At 40.7% G+C, this 24,072-nt stretch overlaps 1 protein-coding gene across 1 annotated transcript in view; it reads left to right on the top strand.

The window, feature by feature from the left end:
* celf4 (CUGBP, Elav-like family member 4) overlaps positions 1-24,072 on the top strand; it is a 77,601-nt gene that overhangs the window by 48,388 nt on the left and 5,141 nt on the right. The window contains exons 3-11 of the mRNA XM_029502933.1: positions 11,186-11,234; positions 16,483-16,611; positions 17,673-17,752; positions 18,119-18,259; positions 18,690-18,828; positions 19,957-20,109; positions 20,520-20,630; positions 22,538-22,600; positions 22,977-23,054. Coding sequence (XP_029358793.1) covers positions 11,186-11,234; positions 16,483-16,611; positions 17,673-17,752; positions 18,119-18,259; positions 18,690-18,828; positions 19,957-20,109; positions 20,520-20,630; positions 22,538-22,600; positions 22,977-23,054 — 943 coding nt within the window. The remainder of the gene's footprint in view (positions 1-11,185; positions 11,235-16,482; positions 16,612-17,672; positions 17,753-18,118; positions 18,260-18,689; positions 18,829-19,956; positions 20,110-20,519; positions 20,631-22,537; positions 22,601-22,976; positions 23,055-24,072) is intronic.

Below are 24,072 nucleotides of genomic sequence, written 5' to 3' on the forward strand. Positions count from 1 at the left end.
TTCTTTGGCGGAGCCTAACAGGCAGATTTGACTTTATCACTTCCTTCTTACTCCTCCTCCTCCACTCTTAACTCCTCTCTTCTCCCTCGATCTGCTCTGTTCCTCTGTTCCCAGCACTCATCTCTTTCTCTCCCCTTTCTCTCTTCTTCCCTTTTCTATATTTAATCAGCCGGAGAGTGTGGAATTAGTGATTATTTGGTGGAAATGTGCAGGAGCGAGGGGGAGTGTGTTGGTATGGTTATGAGAAAGAGAGAGGAACTGATCTCTCACTTATCTCTCCTCCTGTCATTTCTGAGTGGAGAGAGAACAGAGGAGTACTGAGGTTAATCAGTTGCATAATAGGCCTTGCAGGATTTCGGTTGTGTACTACAGACATACATGACATCTCTATGCAATTACTAACTCCCTTATTCTTTTTTTTTTATGCTTGTATCACTCTTGCTCCTTCTTTATGTCTTTGTTCTCCCTTTACTCCACTCAAAGTAATGCCAGACATTCATATTGACACCATTCCTGAATGAAAAATGTCCATTTCTTTATTTTAATAAGAGCGCTGAACCAAGGCACCTGCAGTGTTGCCGTTGCTGAGGATGGCAAGCCGTTCCGTCAACGCGATTGGTTTAGGAAAAATTGTCATATTTGAACAAAGCAGCAGCCAGTGACTTTAGCTGGAAATGAGCAGTGTCCACTGGTTTCTACTTGCAAAGTTGCAAAGTGTCAGACTCTTCCTTTATGTGTCTGTTCATAATCAGGTGGGCGAAGGTTGTTAGGGTAAGACTGTGTTTTACTGCCACAGCATTTCAGTCAAATCCCCCTTTTACAACTGATGTCTGACAAAATACTAACAGGGGACAAAAAGTTGCTTTGTTGAAGTTGCTCGTTCTTAACTTTCCCGCAGATTAAAAGACGAGGCAGGCTCTGGAGACCATTACTGTACAAAGGCCCGATATACATTTTTATTTTATTTTATTATTTTTTTCATAACTGCATCTCTTTCTGCCTTTTTCCAATAGAAGGGCAGGCTATTGTGAGTGACAGCTCATTACAGCACCATCTTCTCAGCCCCGAACCTCATGAGACAAACTCAAGGGTGTGTTTATGTGTGCGTAGAACAAAGTATGTTCACATATGTGCACATTTTAGTGCATATTTGAACATAACAGTGGCTGCATTTCGTATTCATGGTAAGTTTACCCATGATGCTATTTGTATCTATATTTACATCTGCATATGCTGTAAGGTATATTTATATGCACAGGCCTTTAAAACAAGCTCTTACTATCTTTTTCTAATACACAGACACACACACACATAGTCCAGCAATATGCAGCTCATGAATAGTCCTGCAGCAATTATGGAAAACCACTCATTCTGTCTGTGCCTCAGTGATGGCGGGAGTAGAGGACAAAGGTTGTGGGGGGATGGAAGTGAAAGCAGTCTGCCCAGCTCAGAATATGACAGCTTTTGAACTTGTTTTCTTTTTTTTTTATTCATTAGAAAAGTGAAAAGCAAAAACCCAGTGATAGCACACCAGTACGAGCCATGATTTATGTTCACCTCTGGAAGAGAAAAGTAGAATTTATGGCTTTCTCGTCTGGTCTAATCTTTACTATATGCTGCAAAGCCCAGGAAATGCAGTAAGCTTAGAGGGAGAGGGAGAGAGTGAAACTGAAATTTGTCCTCTACACTTTCTCTAGTTAGCTTTTTTCTTTTTTTCTTTCTCTTCCTCTCACTTACAGCCCGACTCTATCACATTTTGTCCATGTTTTTTCTTTTTTTTTTCAGTTCTGTGAGATAACATGCACAGGAGTACCCATATATACACATACACACACTAAGGGTTTGAACAAGGTTTGAACACTTGTAATCCCACAGATGTAGGTTCAACACACACACACAGACGCACGCTCACACATAAAACGAGAGCTGCTTAGCCCCTCAGCAACACCTTTACTTCTCTCGCACCAATTTTCTCACACTTGTTCATTTTCCATGTCTTCTCTTCTTACTTTCTATCACTGCCTCACTCCACACCTCCACCCTCAGCCGCCTCCACATATAGATCCTTTCTTTTTATAGTCAAAGCTATAGTCCCCATGGCAACATCAGAGTTGTTGATTGCCAAGGTGCTGTACATCTAATTATGTAACTTTCACAAGGGGTCGGGCTGCTGGAGAGCATGTGTGTGTGGAGCCTATTTCTCACTCTGTGTGAGTGTCTTCTGTTAACAATGTTTCTTTTTGAATCAAAGAGTGTGACAGAGTCAGATGGAATATTTTATGTCCTAAAAAACCAGGAACAAATATTTGATATGTAGTATGGATGGGATTGTGTATATGCATCTGAGGTTATGGTGTGCGAGGGTGCGGCGTGCGTGCAAGTGTGTGTCACAGGCAAGTTTGAAAGTAAAAGAGGTTTTGACGGGATAAATTCATTTGGAGGTGCAGATGATATGCGTTTTCTATCCAGTTATGGCGCGACAACAGAATTGTAGACCGTTGATTCCTTTTAAAGCATTTGCAGCGAGCGTATATCCTGTTTTCTCTCATTGCACAGCAAATCTTGCCCAGGTAGAGCAAAGAAACGATAGAGGGAAACGGGGGAAACACTGTATTATGCATCAACTCACTGTGGGAAAAAATAGCTTTCGCACTCACACTCATTTACTCAATTCGACACCAAATCCATACAGGAGAAGAGGAGGGAGAAGAACGAGAGAGAAATAATAAGATGTGCAACAAGAATAGAAAAGGAAAACAGAAAGAGCTCTACATTTGCATTCTAACCTCTCATTCAAAACTGCTCGAGAGCCGTCCCACTACTGCGAGTGCTCAGGCAGCTTGCCAGTGAAAGAAGGAGAAAACAGGAGGAGATAAAGAAGAGGTGGGCTGGTGTGAAATGGATCAAACAATGGATGTGAGAAAAGCATTGCTGTTCTCAACCAACTGCAGGCAGAAGAGAATAGGAGTGGAGGAGGAGTGGGGGTGTGATAACTTGCAGCTTTTAAAATGTCCATGTTTTGTAACTAGTTCTCCAACAACAGGTCTTCACAAAGTTGGAGAAAGTAGCAACAGAGCTACGGAAGAAATAGTCTTTAATCAGGAGGCAAAGGCAGGATGAGCCTGCAAATAAAAGTCCAGAAAAAAAGGCGGTAAGTGAGCCTTTGAGTTCACATTATTTATTTTTTTATGCATGCTGCTCACAAGGTCAAGAATGAATATCTGTCTTCATGTATGCTTGAAAAAAAAAAAATTTATGTAGATGGAGGAATGATCAGAGGGTTGAACAGCCAGCCTCGCCTCCTTTGTGTGATCTTCTGTGTGTTTCCCTTTCACCTGCCTTTGTGGAGAAAGAGTGATCTCAGTAGATACTACTGGGACAGCAGCACCACAGAGCAAGCAGCAGCATATAGAAACAGGGAGAGAAATATGATTCCTGCATTTTTCTTTTTTCATTCATACAGCAGCTCTGAATAGGATTTGGGGAAGAAAGCAAATCATATTGAATTCATAGCAATTTATGAATTGGAAGCAATTCATATTGAGTTGCTTCAGGACTGTATTTTCTGTGGGCAGTAAAGCAATTTTAACATTCAACCTCTGCAGTTCAGATTCATCACTCACTATGACTGAGTCTTAAAGTTCTGCCATCAAAACCACGTGGATTGGAGTCATTGTTCAGAACATGTTTTCAGTGCAGTGCGTCATCATCTACAGCAGCATATTCAACTTCAGGAAATTCTGATTAATGAAGGCCAGTGTCTCATTTGCAATAATTCACAGCGTAGCGACACTGATGTTCCTACCAGCCAAAGAAAACACAGTCTGTTCCAATTCACAATTCATCTGAATGCCTTTTGGGTTTTTTTTTCTTAGTATTTATTTTGTTCTTGTCCACTCAGGCTGACAGCAGTTTGCCACTCAATCTCAGACCAACAACTGGGCCAGACCATCCCATCGTCAGAAAATACTCTTTTAATCCTTGATCTGAGGTGAAGTAGATTCCCCACTCCTGTTTGTCTGTAAAGATGAGAAGGGATAAAGGAGAAAAGAATGCACCCAAACAAAGAGAGAGAGAGATCAGGAAGTTTTGCTTTTTAGTGCTCTTTACCTTTGCACACAGATGGCGATCTTGGTGTTTGGTGTTTGGCCATAAGTCAGAACAAAGACGAACAGATGAAGGAAAGAGCCCACTACAACGTGTAGACATTTTGGAGATTAAACCTGAAGGTCTAAGGGTTAGGATCAAATTTCAGGCCTTTGACAACCATCACAATACAATCCCTAAAGTCTGTTTGCATGCAGTGCAAAGGAGACAGGTGAGTTTTTGAGTGCATCAAAGCATTTTGACTGATCAACAGATTGAACAGGAAATGGCCCATCACTGTTGAGTTGACAATCAATTGAATTAATGAAACGCCAGTTTGAAAGAATCAAAATGTGTGTGTATATTTGAATGCAGAATTCTATACAAGAGAGTAAAATGAAAAAAGTGTTGAGGGAGAACAAACATTTTAAGATAAGATAATCATCCTTTATAAGTCCCTCAATGGGAAACTACACCTTTTACAACTACTTTAGACATACAAGAAAGTAGAAACACAAGAATAAAATAGATAAGGGGGAAAAACGAAACTGACAGATTTAACCGTAACTGCACGTTTTGTTGCTTTATTCCAGTTGTGTGTGGTGACTTTTTAAGGTGAGCAGAGCCAAACAACCACCCCCCCTCCAACCCACACACCATTCAGCTGTTTACTACAAGAAAAATGGGCCCGATGACAGCGTACCTTTTCATGGCAGTAGTAGCTGCAAATCTCTCTTAAAGTCAGTTCCTGTCCTGTCTCATGAGTTTTGTGCTCCCTGTCTTTCTTGTCCTAAGACTCTCTCTCCTGTATTTAGCTGTTCTCTGCCTCTTCACCATCCTGACCAAAGGAGTATTAAGATTAGTCCATTGAACTGAAACTAAACGAAATATATGAAATGTGCAGTAGAGAGTAAAAACATCTCAAAAATGACCTCTGTAATATAATTTAAGACTTTTTAAGGATCCCTCGCTCTCTCTCTCTCACTAGTCTTCTTTATACACAACCTCCATACTGATCTATGCCTGAAAGCTGCTGCACTACTTCTTTAACAACATGCTGTCTCAAACTTAAATCACAGTCTGGTTTCCTTCTTAACTTGTTACTGCTTCCTCATAACACATAGGAAGCAACGGTGGAAATAGTGAAGTAGTTTTCTAAAGCACAAGTTTAATTTCCACACAAATATCTGCATGCATGTAAGGCTGTAGGACCATAACAGATAAAGGATAAAGGCTGACTGCAGATGTTTGGTAACCAAACTTTGATTATCCTCAAAGCTCATTAAGATTTTTATTTTATTTTTTTTTTTTTTGTAAATATATTTCTGTCCTTGTCATATTGACATGCCCATACCTTAGTCAATAGGACACTGCCATGCCCACGTTAATGACAGAGACAAGAGCTACGATGACTTCTAGCAACCAGCTTTCATGGACAATAGCTGCTGCTGCTCTGTGAACCCTGAACAAACACAGGCAGTATCAGCTGATGGCAACTACCATCTGTATTTCTTCAACTACAATCATGTAATATAATATTATAATCATATAATCAATGTTTTTAGCTGGGCAAGCGTGCTCACTTTTCTTTCCCTTGATGGCACGTCACTGCTTTATACCTGACAAATTATTGTCTGGGTTGTAGTGCAGATGCTTTAATACTTTCTTTCAAAAAAAATTATAAGTTAAAAATCTTAAAATGTGAGCACAGTCTCACTCCACTCACGTTTTAACTCATAATTTTATTGGGAAAAAACGCAAAAGGTCCAGATGGGAGCTTAGCTGTTATGCTACCGCAATCGGAATACCCAAACAGAATGACAAAGGAAAGAAAAAGCGGTTTTACAGCCAAACGAAGATTTGTCTTTTTCCTGTAAGCTAAAACACTCCATAAGCTTTTTGAAAAACAGAAAACTCTTCAAGCTGAATATTTGCCAGTATTTACAGGCTTTTGTAACAAAGTCATCACCATGCAGAACGTGGCATGTCAACTGATAAAATGCATTTTAAACCTAATTTTAAAAGGTCAACTCCGCAAGTTTGTCACAGTAAGAAGGAAAATACTTTTTGTCAAGCATACACTAAGAACTGCAGAAACACCTCATGTCCTATTCAGCACAACTGAATAGGACATGAGCTAGCATGCCATTAGCAATGGGCAATATCAGAAATTCCTAACTTTAATGTTATATATAAAACATCTGCCTCAGTAGCTCTGTCTGCGACTTGTTGGCTGGAAAAAAATTCATTCCCAACATTAGCCTTCACACTTGCTCAGAGCATCATTGAGTCTGAGGTGACTGGCTGATGTGAATTTCACTCCCAATGAACACATCTTGTGCCATGAGAAAAATAACTTTCCCCTCCACAAAAGCTGATTCCAGCTCATTTAGTCACATCACAGCACTTCTTTATGCAGGGCTACAGAAAGCGTGGTGGACGGGTGTTGCCCTGCAGATGTTGTAAAAGGCTCAAGAGGTTACAAAGGTTAATAAAATGAAAATTTCACGTCTACTGTTGAGGCTTTGCTGGAAATGCGGAGGGTGTTCAGAGTGATTTTAATGCTTCTATGAATTAATAAATATAAAATCAATGCTTTTACAGCAGGTGGTCAGAAAGAGGACCTGCAAAATGTTTTCAGCTAATCTAGGTAGTGACAGTTTGTTTGGTTTTTTTTTTTTTTGTTTTTTTATCTTTCCACACAAGTACCCAGTTTCCCAAAGGCATCTCAGGGTTGTAACCATATTTGTTCAGCTAATGTTTCCATTGGCACGTTTCCATCCCAAGATGACTGTTGTGTGTTGCATGCTGAGATCTTTTGGAAAGCAGATCCGGGTCGAGCACCAGTGGCTCATTTGACAGTACGAAGACAAGCATTTGGTTAGATTCAGACCCAGCGGTATTGCTACTGCAGGGAATCTGAGCATCTGGAAGAGCTCCTTTTGTGACACTTGATGTCAAATTCAGTACACTGAAGTCTCATGTAATGTACAAAGCACAAAAAAACCCAAAACGCCTCAACATTCAAATGGGAATGAAAGCAATTGGAAGGCAAAGGAAAAAGGCCTTCAGCAGCAGAATGTAAAGTAGAGCAAGTTTTGACAATAGTAGAGGAGAAATATTATAAAGGCAGCCTTCCTTGGTTCCCTGGGAGAGTTTCATGGAGTGCTTTCTCACTGTGATAATGAAATGACCTGGCCTGCACTGCTCTACTCTCTTTCTCTCTCTCACTTTCTCTCTCTCTCTCTCAAAAACACATCTGCAAGACAAGGGTGAAAATGAGAAAATTCTCCCTCCCCTCTCTCGAGTTTCGTAAAGCATACTTTCAATATTCTTTTTGGCTTTTTTTGCAGACAATAATGCGATATGAGTGACAGTGTATCCCTGTGTCCTTGTGAGCATTGTGTGTTACTGCGGCTGTGTGCACATACGTTGCTTTGGATGCAGGCACTTGCGCTGTCTTTAGCAGTGTGTAATAAACTGTATTGAAACAGTATTGAACCCCATTTGACATAACAAGGTGCTATACAGAAATTTGAGGGATAGAAATCCCAGAGAGTTGTCATTGTAACATGTCTTGTAACTTTGTTTTTGTGGTTTGCACACAGTGGAATCAATACAGTAAGCAGCAAAACTCAGATCAAGGACTTCAATTTTGTCCCATTTTAAGGCAGAATCCAATAAAGCAAACTATAGTCCCGCACTGTTTTCAACTAATCTTTTGGGCCTTGCTAGACATTCAGCCCGTACTAGACTGATTCAGAAGAATGACTCACCAGTTTGGTACAGCGCAGACTGCATGCAGACCATGAATTCCCTCAGCTTCTAGTTAGCAGGGAATCTATGGCAGCACTGAGGTAGAGCGCTGTCATTGAGTTACATAATCAACAGAGGAGAGTAGCAAGAGTGTGTGTCTGTGTGTGTTGTGTATTACAGTGCATTTGTATAGCTTCAGTTCTTTTTGAGCTGTCAATCATCTGGTACACCAAGGCTGCTCTAACACAAGGCTGCTGAGGTGGACGTTCAGCAACAATGGAGCTTAGACCATGTGCGCGCGTGTGTGTGTGTGTGTGTGTGTGTGTGTGTGTGTTCGTGTGTGAGAGCGTCCACGTGTGAATTCACTTGAACACACTGTTTTAAAAGGCCTGTGTGTGGAAGAATAGGCGGTAGCATTTACAAGGCTGAGAGGAAAAAAAGTGTTCCATACGATTTATTCGCCGTGCATAGAGAGATGAGCCAATTTAATTCACATGTTGACTCACAAGGATACATTTACATATCTGCCTGGTGTGTGTGTGTCTACTGTATGTTTCCAATGTATGCTTGGATGCATAGGCCTATTGGTGGATGTTTGCATGTTAGTGCAGGGGCCAAGCTTGTGCATGAAAGAGCATCTTTAGTCATGTAAGCTTACCAACTTGTGTGTGTGCCCACATGCTTGTGTATGTGTGTACGGCTGCATTTCTTGCCTTTGTGTGTAAACGTCGATGGGGTTTATTTTCCTACTGGCATTAGGCTAAACAGAGCTCCCTGTATTGTCTGCGAATTGTATTGCTTCTGCTGCTCAATGCTGCCATCTGGCTTTGGCTAACTCTACCAGAGACATCCTAGGGGAGCTATCCAGGCTAGTCAGCGTCTGGTTTTAACAACTGTTTTGGGATCAGTTGTCCAGTGGGCTGGTGCTAACTCACCCTATTATGAGCAGGATGATAAAACTGACCTTGAAGCAGTTTATGGGCCTGGGATAATGGAAAATACTGATAGAGAGCCCATGAAACTGCACTCAGCTTTCAGTTACAAAAGAAAATGATGGTTTAACCACTTAATGTTATTTTGATCTGTATCAAAAAAAAAAGAGCTGACATATGAATATAGAATCAACTTAAATTCTAGATATTAGGAATTTATATTCAATTCGAACAAAGAAGTGCACTTTTAACAAAGAGTTGCCTTCTAACAATGATACAATGATAAGGGACATATATGAAAATGTGCAGAGAGTATAAAAGGGGTAAATTTATGTAGTTTGTATTTTTGCTGATAGAAGGATATTCCAGCCTGTTTTAAGAGTGCAATGGAACCTTTGTAATGTTTAAAGCACCCAGTTTCAATATTTTACTGCAGCCTTCCTTTGTGAGGTCGGTAATACAAGAAGTAGTTTCATCAACATGATGATGTGTCACGAGATTTTAGGAGTAAGGTGATGTAGATTTTTTTCTTTGTCCTTTTTAAAAAAGTATAAAGTTCTAATGCCTTTCACATAATAATAATTTCTCTAAAGTCCCTAAATCCTAGCACATAAAAAAAAATGAAAAGCAGGAAGGTTAAAGAGAGCCTCACGGGGTCAGCGCCATCACATTCAGTGCAGGTTCAGACCAGCGCTTGCATATAAAACCAGTGGAGGTGGAACACAATTAGGTCAGATTGAGGCCAGACCATTTGTATGGGTCACGGTAAAAACATTCATATATATGCAGGCTTATAGCCCCCCTGGGAGCACTGGGTTGACCTTGTCCCATACTCTGATCTATGTCCTCATCTCCCCCTATGTCCTCTTTTCCTCACTCCTCTGCCGTGTCTCCTCCTTCCTCACCTCACCTCCTTTTTTTATTACCACATTTCTCTTTCCTCAAACACCCCCCTCCTTTATTATTATTATTTTTTTTTTTTTTTACTGTTTTCAATTAGTTTCTCTTCTTCCTCACCCTGCACGGTTTCACCATTCTGATCACACTCTTTCCTGTTGAATGTTTTTTTTCTTTGATTCACATCCTCTCTAACTCACGCTCTCTCTCTCTCTCCCTCGCTCTCTTTTACTCATTTTAAACTCTCTTTTTTCTGCTCCCCATTTTCTTTATCCCTTCTCATCCTTTTTCCGTATCAACAGCCGGTCTGATAAATAATGCATCACAGCACATTAAAAACATTAGTAGGGTTCTCTTGACTGTCCAAAAGAGGGAGGAGATGAGAGAGAGGAAGGAATGGGTAACTCCATTTTAAATAAGTGTTTCGGCGAGTGATGTGATTTAATATCAGCAGCAAAAAAAAGCTCCATAAAAGGCTAAAGGTCCAAACATTAATTGTGTTTGTGTCTTGACATCGTACCCTCACGCTCAAAGGTTTTTGCTTTTGGTGAATTATCTGAAAGCTCCAAGATTCATTAAGATGATGACTGTATCAGCAAACTCAAAAGAAAAGATTTAATGACATTTAGCAAAACACTGATGCTGCATCACACAGAACCTTGACCTTTCCCTCCTCGCCTTTCACCCCCAGCTTTCTCCTCTCCTCTCCTCGCTGCCCCCCCCGCTGTTCCTCTTGGCAGCGTGGCGATTGGCATTATTAAAAATTGATTGGTGGTGAACGTTTAGCAGGGTGGTGAGGTGGAGAGGGAAGGTTTGACAGGCAGGAGTGAAATGAAAGGAGTGCCTCAGCGGACACTCTGTGGAAAGGTCTCACTGGGGGACACAAGGTGCGTGTGTGTGCGTGTGTTCATTCATTTGTAAAAGAGTGTGTGCACAACCCTTGTGCAATCTGTCTAGGAAGATTGCATGTGAACAATTTGTAGTGCAGCTCAGGAGTTTGACAATTCAAAGATACCACATCTATATAATGCTGATTTTTCTGTGTGCATCTTTTTTTTTTTATCCACAATAATATATCTAGACCACACAATGAATCATGATAGCATACAAAAGCATCAACAGAGATGATCCACAGTGACAGCAGTTCTTCTGACCCAGAGTTACCTCTCCACCATCCCTCTATCTGTCGCTCCCTTCATCCCTCTGCTTATCCCCCTATCCAACCCTTCTCTCTCCTTTCATCTCATATCAAATAATGTTCCAACCCATATTCCCAACCAGCTATTCCCCCAATGGCTGTAAGTGCCACAGCTTTGGAGATTTCCAATACACTTTACCTGCAATTTGGCTGAGTGATTCTAAAAAAGTTATTTGAAAGGGGGTGGGGGTAGAAGCATGTGCTATTACATGAGAACATGATGCTAAATGCTTTCATTTATTTATCTCCTGTTCTCTTCTTTCTCTTTCTTTTGTCTATTGTCCTCTCTCTGCTCCTCTTTCTATCTCTGTCACAGATGAACAGACCAATCCAGGTGAAGCCAGCAGACAGTGAGAGTCGAGGAGGTACTGTGTGCCCTTCGTTCTACCCCCCAACTCCTCCACTTTCCATTCTTTGTTCCAGCCCTAAAAACATTCTGCCTGGACATATCAGCCTCACCATTATCTGTCCCATTAGACGATGCCCCGTACCTCAACACAGGCTGACAGCGCGGCCTGGGCGGACCCTCTAGTATCCAGAACGCGTTATGTAAACAGCACACTTCCTGGCCGCCACGGCCTCTAGCTCCTCTTTTGGAGTTTTATCATATGCGCTGATGCGTGTGCATGCGCGTCCTGTCATGCTCGAGGGCACATCAGGCCGCTAGTTTGTCAAACACCTTTAATAACTGCAACAAAGAAAATCTTATTTGACTAATGTCACAAGTTCATATCAGCCAAATGAATTCCAACGACAAGCCTCTCTGAATGAAAGGCAATGTTTGCTGTGGTGTTTTGTGTGTGTGATTTTCTGTATCTAGACCATGTAGTGACCAGCTCCTCACATTAATCAGTGGACTGAACAAGAGATTAATTGTTGTACTTTGACCGTTTTTGGCACGAGTCTTTCAAACTTTGCTTGTTGTCAATATAATTGGCACTGGAACATTTTTTTCCGCAACACAAAAGAAGGAAAGAGAATAGTGGAGTGGAGCATGGTGGAGCTGAGGGTTAATAAGAGGAGAGATGCATACGGCCTGAGAGAGAGGTGTTAGTCTGCAAGGAGAAAAAAAAACTTTAGGGCGAAGGGGAGATTGTGCGACATCCTCCTCTATTTAGTTTGGTGGTGCTGTGACCATGATTGATGAAGCAGGGGGGAACAGAAGTGAGCACCGAGTGGGAGGAAGCAAAGGGAGGCCAACACAGGATGTCCGTGCCGCTGTCGGTTCTTTTGGTCTATCTTTTTCTGCATAAATATCCAAAACCCGTTTCCACTATTCAGTTTTTTCCAACATTGTTCCAACATACCAATAGGTTTTCTGAAGTACTAAATCAAAGCTGGACATTGTGGTGCCACAGTGTTTAATTTCACAGTGTTCAGGAGTGGAAGACAAATGCTGATCTTTCACACAAGGACGATGTGCCATCATAATTCCTATATTCAAAATCCAATAAAAAATATAATAAAAGCCCATTATTACTTGTAAAACATATTTAAACTTTCCGGGCCCTCATAAAAATGTCCTCTGTCATCCATTTCATGACAGAGGACAGTTTCAAGTTTCATTGCATTGTGAAACTTAATTAAATATTTCCTATTTATTATCAGATTATTGATTTCTAGCACATTTTTGAGATTTCACGTTAAATTAGCTGATTTAGTCGAGTGGCTCCTAAACTAAGGCCTGGTCCCCATAATTAATGAGAGAGGGAAAGAAGAATCTTGTTTTTTTTTTTTTTTTTATTGTGAAATAATTTATAATTCAACATCTTTGAGTTTTGAACAGCTGTTTAAATAAGGCCATCTGAGAGGTTCAGTCGTAAAATCATTCATGTGTGGAACAGCTAACAACTCACAGGCATCTGAAACATGGTGGATCGGAGCCCCTGCTTTAGGATATAAAGCCTTTTTTAAGTATTTAGTTGTGTACTTAGTTACTTTCCAACTCTGTCTAATTAACCATCTGAGGAGGATTTAGGAGGAAAGGTTGCAGTTGATAATGTTTTGAAGAAATAAAACTGATGACTTCTGACTAAATCCAGATAAAACATGAAGTCGAGAGGGCTGTCACAGTGCTGCAAAAGATGTGAGATGAAGAGATTAGAAATAAAAATGTTCTAAAATTCTTAGTAGCACTACTGCCAATTGGATATTACATTAGATGGAAAACAGGGAGAGTCATTGTCAGACACTGTCTGTGTGCAAGAGGCAACTTTACATTGTTGTTGAGGCTCTGGTGTACATTGATTTTCTCTCTTGCTGAATATGACTGCGTGTGTGTGTGTGTGTGTGTGTGTGTGTGTTAACAGTCCTTACCTAAAGAAAGATGTAATGTTTATTACTGTGTTCCCTGGGGAACTGTAGACTCTGGCCGCCAATGAGGTGTGTGCCACGACTGTGCATGTGTGTGAGAAGATAGGGGACTCGCATTTCAAGATTTGTTTGCGTGTGTGTGTGCACATATGTGTGTGTCCTCCACCGTGATGTGTGCTCCGCTCTTGTAAACCCCCACCCCCACCCAACACCACCCTGCTTGCTCCCCCTCGGTGCAAGGCCAGAGCGCAGATTAGTCTTGTTGACTCGGCAAGGACACCCTGTCAGGCACAGGCAGTGGGGAACGGACACTGAGCATGCATGCATGCACACACTCATTTACCCACACCTATACACATGCTAATTTGTAGTGCACCTTCAGACACAATTGCACCAAGGCTCATTAATTTCCCAACATATACATCCATTTCTACAAAGCCCAGATTCTGTGTAACATAAAAACAGACGCTGACACATCTGCTGCTGTTGTGCACTAATGCACTTTCACCGTCTGCCCCACGGATCCCTCAAACACTCATTCAGTGACTCAGTCATGCTGTCTGTCATGTGCTGACACTAATGAACTCATGCCCGACCTCAGTCTGATTTTATTTTATTCAAGCCCTTCCATACAGAGTTTGGATCCTGTGTGTTGTATTATTCACGTGATGGATGTAACCAAGAACGTTCATATTTCCTGACGTCCAGGAGCGCCCTGGTATCTCCTTTTTATATAAATTATTCTTCTTTTGTCATTTTATTTTGAACAAATTACAATGCTCCACATCTGCCCTGTCCACTGAAAATTATTTAGAATTTTTCTGTGAAACTAGACAAAGATATATACCTTATCAGTTTTGATACATTGCTTTAGGTTAAAAGTTTATTCGCTACCTCAACTTTTCAATATGAACATTAATTCAGTGGTAATACTCCTGTTTTGTTTTGTTGTTTTTTTACTGCTAACACATACTTTAACTGAAGTAAGGTTCTGGTGTTTGCACAATCAGTTATTTGTACTTTTTACATAATGGGTGTCTGAGTGGTGTCTTCCACCAGTGCCTTTCTGTATACGGAAAAAAAAGACAGTTGAGTTGAGGTTATTCGTTGGTTTCTGAAAGAGGATTTTTCACAAAAATCAGCTGCTCAGTGGAAAGGGGCAGCTATGTGTTCATAAGGGAAGAACAGACCAATAAATACATTCAATTGGCGCTACGCTAAAATGAGCAACATAAATTCATATTTAATGTTCTTACCTTACGTACCGAAAGGAGCCATTTTATTTTGTAAGTGGAGCGAATACTTATTATCTCTTTTTTAATACATTTATTTTTAGGTAATTCATTTGTTAGATAGTTAAACGTGTCTCATTATTGTGGACCAGTGTCCCTTCTGAGATGCTCATTTAATAATAATCACAGCAACAAATGTGGTACTGTATTTAGATGAAGCCCCGTGGAAAGACTGTGGATCGTTACTTAAATTAAAATTTTAATTATGTCTCGACCTGAGGACAGGCACGCCAGCACATCTGTCTTGTCTAATACCTGTGACAGACACATTCCCTTACCTATAGGTAGCTGCTTTATATTTGCAGTAGTCTGATGAGTACGAGTAAGATCCACGTCGTTCTCCTCTTCTTGAATGCCTCATCATGTCTGCTGCAGGAATTGCAAAGATGTTTTGTAGAGCACAATAGCTCTCTGTACTTGATGTATTCATCTAAACATAGACATGAAATACTTCAAATGAAAAATAGAGGTTAAGACTCAAGAGTATCAGAGCTTCACCTTTACCTCGACCATTTAAAACTAAAAAGAGTACCTTATTCTTCCCTTGCAGAAAAGTGGCTACACAGAATATTTGTGGAAAAATGACATGTCAGAAAAACCAGTTTTTAGCTCATGCTACAACCAGATATGACCATTATCCACACACACACACACACACACACACACACACACACACACACACACACACACACGAAAAAACATGCAAAAGTCTATTTTTGTGCACCACAACTGTAATTGTGAAATTACAGGTGTGGGTTGTTCTCTAAAATAAATCAGCAGAAACATTAGCCTCTTTTCATTTTCTCGAGTCCTATGGATAATTTTTCTTTCGGCACAGCAATATTACAAGTTGAGCTGGTGCAGAGCAAGATGATAAAGATGGGAGCCCCGGAATAACTGAATAAACACGAGCCTTATTCACTGTAAGCAAAGAGTACCATATCTTAAATGTGGAGTTACTTGGCAGCCATAAGCTTAAAGACCCCAAATCAGGCTCCAAGAACAATATTAGTTTGTAACAAAATTTATTTTATTTCTTTTTTCGACACAAAGGGATCAGACACCCGGTTATGAGCGCCCATGTACTGGGCGACTATTGAATATGATGTGAATGAGCATTGTGTCACTGCCATTAGGCAAACTTTGCCATGCTGTATCATAAGCATCTGTGACAAGAGCTCCCGCTGAGGGCATAGTGCCAACTGTGTTCCCCAAGGACAGGGACTGCACTAAAGATTGTTTCGCTCGCCTTAATCACAAACTAATCTTCCGCTTCAACATTGTAATGGAAACATAGAAAACAGGTGGATACATTTTTTAATAAATTAAATAAATAAATAAATATATATTTTTTTTTTTTACCATTACATAAAACAGATGTTGTTCAAGCAAGTACCTCTGAATTGTGCAGGTTTGCATTTAATACAAATACTAGTAGCATCTGTCAATGATTTGTTAGTCTGTAATTAAATTGTTTGTATTGCAATAATTGTAATTATCTAATTACCATGCCTCTTTTTCAAACGGAGCAGATGACCATAAATTACCCTTTCTAATGCTTCTAATGTGACAGGAGTCACGTCTACCAACTACAGTATCAGCCAGTGTTAAAGTGTGTTCCAGCTGTTTGTGTTGTTTTTGTGGTTTACTGTTGTAATGCAGTCACATCAAATACGTTCTGATTAATTATTATACGCTACCTGCCCAGCAACTGCTCGTTACCAACTTTGTTTGTGAGAATTCAGAGACATACCAAGCAGCTATGGAGCCATATATTTTTCAGCAAAATAGAAGAATGATGTTGAGTCTAAAAATTAGTTGGAACAGGAATAAATGGGTTGCTAAAGGGAAACTTACATTGTGAAGTATCGTAAAATGTCTCCCTGATGGTTTTTGCATGGAAGGAAGTCTGGGCAAAACCTTGCCTGATTCAGTGAACATGTCTTTTTGTAGAATATCAAAAGGCAACTTTGATCTTCTGATTGTGACCTATTCCTTTTCCTTTTAGAAGACAGAAAGCTCTTTGTGGGCATGCTCAACAAGCAACAGTCAGAGGATGATGTGCGGCGTCTATTCGAGTCCTTCGGCAGCATTGAGGAATGCACTATCCTCAGAGGTCCCGACGGAAACAGCAAAGGTGAGTTTATAGCTGTTTAAGACTTTGAGCCAGCAGACTTTTTCACAGGCTACTGCACAAAAATGATTTGGCCTTTCAGAGTTGGTGACTTTGCAAAGTTCTCTTTAAACACTTCATGTTGAGTGATGTCAAAGCTGGCTATTTCACAATCGTCAGAGGAGTGTTTACATAAGAATACTGTAGATTCCGTAAATTTCAACATTAAATGCCATCAGCAAGCTTTGCCCACAGAGATGAGAGATATAAACTCCAACTCTTTACAGATGAACCCCATTAACCTTATGCATCGACCTACAAGGCTGATAAAAAAAAAAAAAAAAAAAAAAAAAAAAAAAAACCTGAGTCAACCACCTTATTAACAACTGGGCTTGGTGTCACGCCAGAAAAAGGTCCTTTTCAAAATGTTGTCAGAGTGCTACACAAGTTCACTGCATGAAGTTCATCAGTGGGCTTAGCAGCCAATCAATGAGGCCCGATGATAACTAAGCCTAATGATTACAGTGGGCTTGATCATTCTGATTCCTCCGTGAAGCTCCATTAACAAGGCCTCATCAGCCGGCTTACTCGGCTAAGTGGGCTTCAGCTCAATAATTACTGGCAACTTGATCATTCAAATTCATCAACAGGGCTTGTCAATAGTAAGCGACACCAAAATGCTGTGGCATTTTAGGCCCCATCAGAGGATCCCAAAGTTGTTAATGGTGTCAGAGAAGCATGTTTAGTCTCTGCATTGAGTGTCGATCAACGCTGATGCAACCCTGCCTGGCAGAGAGGGGCTTTGTTTACTCAGTGTTTGTTGCTGTAATGCTGTAGGAATCTTACCCAGGATGGAGAAAAAAAAAAACAAAAACAAAAAACAAACAAACAAAAAACTGGGAACTTTTTACTTTTCGCCTTGTTATTGGCAATGTTTTGCTGTGATTGTGGATGCTAAACTTTGCAGCAAAGGTTTTTTTCTTTCTCTTTTGTCCTCACTGTCTCTTTTTTCCCCTTCCTCATTTTCTCCCCTCTTTCTGTCTCTCACACACACACACACTCTGTCGCTCTCTTTTTCTTTCTAGGCTGTGCATTTGTAAAATACTCCTCTCATGCTGAAGCTCAGGCAGCCATCAGTGCACTACACGGCAGCCAGACAATGCCTGTGAGTACACCACAAATGTGTGACCATGTAGATGTATGTGAGAGAATGAGTCACATACAGAGATGAGTCACCTAGCGCTTAATTACCATCTTAAAGTAAAGTTAAGTTATACGTTATTAATCCCAGCGAGGAAATTTGTCCTTTGCGTATGACCCCTCCTGACTATTTCAGAGCAATGAGCTCGAGCTCATTTCTTTGGCACACCTCACATGGGAGAGGATGTGTGCATGTACAGTATGTGCAAATGTAGGTACGAGCAGCCGTCATGTGTCTGTCAGTACACACTAACATGTATTGCCTGATGTTTATGTGTGTGTGTGTGCGTGTGTGTGTGCGTGGTGGGTGGGTGGATGGATGGGTGCACAGGGTGCCTCATCCAGTCTGGTGGTAAAGTTCGCCGACACGGATAAGGAGCGCACCATCCGCCGCATGCAGCAGATGGCTGGTCAGATGGGCATCTTCAACCCTATGGCCCTGCAGTTTGGAGCCTACGGAGCCTACGCTCAGGCAAGACGCCCTGCAAAGCATCTGTTTTATCTACATTTATTCATTCAGTGAACCACAGAGAGTAAATGCTCAAGCTGAACTCACTCATGAATCTGGAAGAGCAAAAAAAAAAAAAAAAAAGAAAAAAGAAGATGAATTTCCTCCAATTTGGACTCTTGCGTCTCTCTGGGATATGACGTAAATGGCTGTTCTAATATTGGTTAAAAAAAAAAACAAAAACTACAACAAACGTATTTCATAGGATTCAATATGTGCTTTCTATATAATAGTCTCTATTTCCTGTTTCTATGCTGGGCCTCATTTTCCCTTTGGTACCCATCTCCTTTCTTTTTTTTATCTTCTTTGTTAACTCAGCAACCTCTAAATCTCTTTCTTCTTTCCTTTCATTTTTCTCCGCCCTCCTTACAACCCCCTCTCCTCCACTGTGCAGGTGCAGCAGCAGGCAGCATTAATGGCATCTGTAGGCCAGGGAGGCTACCTCAGTCCAATGGCAGCCTTTGCTGCTGCCCAGATGCAACACATGGCGACCATCAATGGCCTCCCAGGAGCACCGCTGACCCCTACGTCAGGTAACACTGGTGAAAGAGCAGAGATTAAAAGACCGTACTGGAGTTTTATGTATCTCTGTGTGGCCTGAGAAGGTCATCTGTTCCATTGTCCATGTACAGTTACATCTACCTCCAATTCAGCCATTAGTTCACATTTATTTTGTTTTCATACAAAAATGATAAAAAAAAATCCAAGCTCACTCTCAGTTGGCTGCCAGTAGCACTGCCATCACTGGCATTTTTTTTAATCACTGAATTTATCTAAAAGGAAGCAGCAGAGATTTTTTTTAAAAAGTCAGCTCCAGTAAATGATGTTATTACTGTGCCTTTGTTGTCTCACTGAGTGCTAAGCTAATGTTATCATCTGTGAGGCTGTTGCATTTTATAAAGTCAGCAAAGCTCAATCAACCCCATTTTTTTTTTCACTTTCTATGTCAAAATCCAACGAAATTGCTTCTTTTTGAATAACATGTACAACTGTCCATCACAGCTCACTCGTGTTTTCCTTTTTTTTTTTTTTTTTTTTTTTTTTTGAAAAAGGACAACTATAGCTTAGTTAACTAGCAGGTCAGGGCTCGCCGAGCCTTAACACTAACAATGTTGAATTAAAAATGAAATGTTACTTTTTTTTTCCGTAACATCCAAATTATTTCAAATAAAACATTGCATCCTATTACATGAAATGGAATAAAAAGCCAAAAAGCTCCCACAGCATTACAGCGGAAAAATACAGTACGAGGGAGAAAAAGCAGATGACATTCAACACAGAATCTACACAGAAAATGTCTATACTGTAGATGCATCGAAGTGGTACAAATGAACAAAATGCAATGAGGCATGGCATCCAATCACCTGAGACGAAAATATAATTGATACCAATAATCAGGGCTACGCAGTACTCGCTATTCCCATACAGTGTGTCTAAGATTTGCATCTAATAGCTGTTGTGACAAAGTAAGGGCCATACAGGGACAAGAAATCAGCCCTGACATTTAGTGTCTTCATTGGACCACTGGACCGGCCCCTCTGACATTTCCAAGAATTACTAGGTGGCCAGTCATAGTAAAAATTCTCCATAATGTCTGAGAAAAAGTGGAACAGTGGAAAGCTTACTGTTTCTCTCTTTCTCCGTCTGCCCCACGGCTGCAGGTGGCAGTACTCCTCCGGGCATCAGTGCCCCGACAGTGACCAGCATCCCCTCCCCCATAAGTGTAAATGGTTTTACGGGCATGCCACCCCCCCAGGCAAATGGACAGCCCCCTGCCGAGGCTGTCTTCACCAATGGGATACACCATTACCCCGGTAAGTCTGAGAAATTCAGGGGGCACGTATGCAAACAGAAAATATTTTTTCAAGGATAGAAATGACTCTTAATTTGCCGCTTCTTTCTATAAAACAGTGATTTTGTGAAAATGAAGCTTAAATCCAGACGGACACACACATTGATAGTAACAAGACAGTGTGCATGCTGCTGGCTGACAGGGGTGAATGGCCTAAGAGCATGTTCAGGAAGCTGAGGCCAGACGAACATAGCCCGCAGTCAGTGAGCATGTCAAGGAGATGAGTGTTTGGCAAAGGTGCTTATGGGCTCCTGGAGCCTAAGTATGCGCTTGTGTCATGAGCCGTGGCTGGTACCTCATTGGTTCTGTTTGTGAAGAGGTGGAAGAAAAATCTCTCCCTTTTTTTTTTTTTTTACACTCTTGTCTCCCCAGTGTTGCAGGAGGTGGTTTTTAGGGAGGACTCGGAGAAAAACGGCTTGGGCGTGGCTCCGCGAAGTTGTTTTGGGGTTCAGGGTGGCTGCTTCCTCTCCTCTCTCTCTGAAGGTAGCGCTCCCCCCTCCTCCCTACCTCCCCCCCTTCTACTGTCCCCCCCCTCCCCCAACTTCTCATCCCGCTTATCTATGGGCTCAAATGGGGGTCTTTATTTTTTGAGCTTATGAGATAATGTTAAGAAATCTTTTCAAAGCCTGTGGTTCTGTCTGTGTAAAATTTGAGTTTGTGAATGGGTGGAAAAGATTTTTAGTTGTGGAAGAAACACGTCTGGGTTCAAAGCAGAAAACTGTGCCAAACTCCACACGCTCTGGTAGTGTGACATTAAAGTTACACATGCCCATTAAACTTTCAAGTCCAAATTTTCACCCTGATTTTACATCCAAAAGTCCTGTGAGTGCAGATTTCCTCACACAGATCTCTGCTTTGAAGGCATCGTCTGATGATGACCAAGGCTATTAGTTTTTCTTTCTGTCTTTGTCTAACCTCACCTTTGACATAATTTGCCCCCAAATTTGGTTCTACAACTTCAAAGCTTTTCTACACACAAAGGTGTAATATCCACAGGGGATTGGCAATGCCACCCTCACTTTTATAGTTTCAGGTTGACTTTACTGTCCAGCTGCCAAAAGTCCAGATGTGGGAAGATCTGAGCTGATTAAAAAAAAAAGTTCATATCTGAGTCACCTTCAGTTTTAACTGTGCGCTGCAAGCAACCAGTGTCTTGCTGACTTTTTTCACCCCATTGTACACAGGTGGCTTTTCATTTCTGCTAAAGATTGTCAGTGATATATAGAATTAGAAGGAATACCTGCAGACAGCAATGACAATGACTCCTTAATTTTTTTAAATCTAAAATTAAGATGCTCCTGGACAGACACTATGAAAGACATGATCTAAGATTTTTCTTTTCAAGCCATTTTTGGAAAGCAATACTTTTTTTCCCATTACTTATTTATATATATTTTACTCACTTATGGGAACAAATCCCCACTTCTTTGAACACATTCACAAACTCTTGTTCACAGGTTAGGCAAGAATGATCTACAGTTGTTGCCTTCAGAATCATTTCTGAACATAACTTTGCAAACTCTAAAATTTCACAGACGCTTAATTTGAGCCCATCCTTCTCCTTTCTTGGCTTTCCAAACTGTTTTTTCTTTCTTGTTTTTTTCAGTGTTGCTGTTGGTCCACGGTGTGTTCAGTATCTATTTGGTTTCTGGTGACAGTGGGGTTTTTTGGTTGTGTGCGTGTGTGTGTTTATCTCAGTGGTGTAATAAACGTGCATGTACTCTGTGTACAGATGGGCAGTTATAAAGTTCGGCGCAGCATCTGTGGCAGTTAACCAGTGTGTTTAGGCTACAGGGGGAAATTTTCACCTTTCATGTTTAAATAATTTACTTTATCTCCTACATGTGAAGTGATGGAAACAGGTGCACCCAGTGTTGTGAGTGTGTATCGTTCTCGTCTTGTTTTTCATATTAACCATCAGTATAGATCGCCAGGGAAATAAATATGTTTCTTCTTGATAGGATTTGTGTTTAGTAGTTATATGTTTATGAAAATAGCTTTTTTTATCATTGTTGTTTTGTTTTGTTTTTTTGTTCCAACTGTGGTTTTTACTTTTTGGCTACTTCTGAAATGCTTTGGGAGGAGCATTAATAAAAAGAGGTGCACAGACGAGAGGGAGATTGAGTTCCTCACAAACTAAAAGCGAAGTGAGCTGAAACGTGGCTGTTTGACTCTCTAACCTCTCTACTTCTCTTCTCTTCTCTGTTCTGTCCATCGTCTCTAACCTTTGATATATCACTCTCTCCCTCCTCCGTACCCCCTCTGCATCTACATTTTCCCTCGTCTTCCATCGCCACATCTCTCTCCACCCTCGTAAACCCCACCTCCTCTTCCTCCTCATCCTTCTTCTTCTCCTCTTCCTCCTCCTCTCTTTGTTGCTATTGGAGCAGCTCAAAGTCCCACTGCAGCTGATCCTCTCCAGCAGGCTTACACTGGAGTCCAGCAGTATGCAGGTCTGTCTGTCACTCTCACAGCAGCACTGATCTGTGTGTGTGTGTGTGTGTTTGAGAGAGAGAGAAATGAAAGGGGGTAGATAGAGATTTGTCTTTGTTTGAATTAGAATTTTTACCATTTAACATTAAGTGTTTCAGTCTCACTACATCAATTTATTCTCTCTGCTATGTTCAGTGTGTGGCTTTGTGTGTGTGTGTGTGTGTGTGTGTGTGTCTACGTATAACATGTAGACTCTATTGTCTTTTATCTGATCGATTGCCTGCTGTGGCCCTGCATATATCACATTGTTTGTATGTATCTGAGTGTGTGTGTGTGTGTGTGTAGTCATGAGTGTTATCTGATATGCACTGTGTGTCTGTGTGTGTGTCTCAGCAGCCTACCCCGCTGCATACGGCCAGATCAGCCAAGCCTTTCCCCACCCTCCACCCATCATCCCTCAGCAGCAACGAGAAGGTAACACACACACAAACACACAATTCTCTTCTAAATATTCATGTATGCTACAAACACTTACTTCTTCTCTATTCATTTTTCATGTAGTCATGGAATAAACAGGCCCATTTAAAAATATCCAGGCAATTCACAGTCCTTACTATATTTTCAGGCATGACTCACCTCTTGCCAGAGAGATCTATCACGAGCAAACTATTCAGTATAGTAACACAAAAAATATTGTATCAGTCTACAATTGTAAGACAAGACTAAACTGCCTGAAGTCTTATTTTTCATAAGGAACAAAAACAGACCAGTAAATAAAGGAAAGCATAATATTTAGAGGTTATTCTAGTGATGATATAGTGGATATCCTGGGTGGCTGTAGGGTGACTAACTTCACTAACACTGAGCATTTCAAACTGAGCTGTAAACCAACTTATGAACTCACTGACCCCCCAAGCTCAGGACACCCATGCTCAGGACCTTACTGCCCTCTTGTGGAAGATAAACTAAATCATGTAAAATCATTTAACAGCTGTTGCATCCCAGGAGTTACCATTTAGGCATTTAGTCATTTGATTAGTGATACCTGAAAGCTGTTAATGCTAAACCTGAGTTTTCCATTAAAGCTGAAACAAAGTTACTGCTAATGACTGCCTGTTGACAAAAAGTGCTCAGAACTTTTCTGTTTTGTTTTGGGGGTTTTTTTCCCAGTTGCTAATCTGACACTAAATGTGATTTCAAATGGGTTATAGTATGGTATAGTATAGTTACTATTGTGTAAGAAGATTTTCACAACACAAACATGGAAATCGGTGTACAAAGAATGTCTTAATGATATTTAATGTTACTTATATTATTTAAATAATAATTCTCCAGAACTTCTAACAAATTGCAGATGCTTTTGTGAGTCAGACAGTGTTGTTATGTACTCATGCATGGATTGTGTGTGGTGTTTCATTTGATGAGTGATATAAGAGAGGAAATTATATCATGCTGCAGATCTTGAGGCTTGAATTGCAAAATTGCCAGAAAA

The sequence above is a fragment of the Echeneis naucrates genome, chromosome 5, assembly GCF_900963305.1.
Source record: "Echeneis naucrates chromosome 5, fEcheNa1.1, whole genome shotgun sequence".
Lineage (NCBI taxonomy): Eukaryota > Metazoa > Chordata > Actinopteri > Carangiformes > Echeneidae > Echeneis > Echeneis naucrates.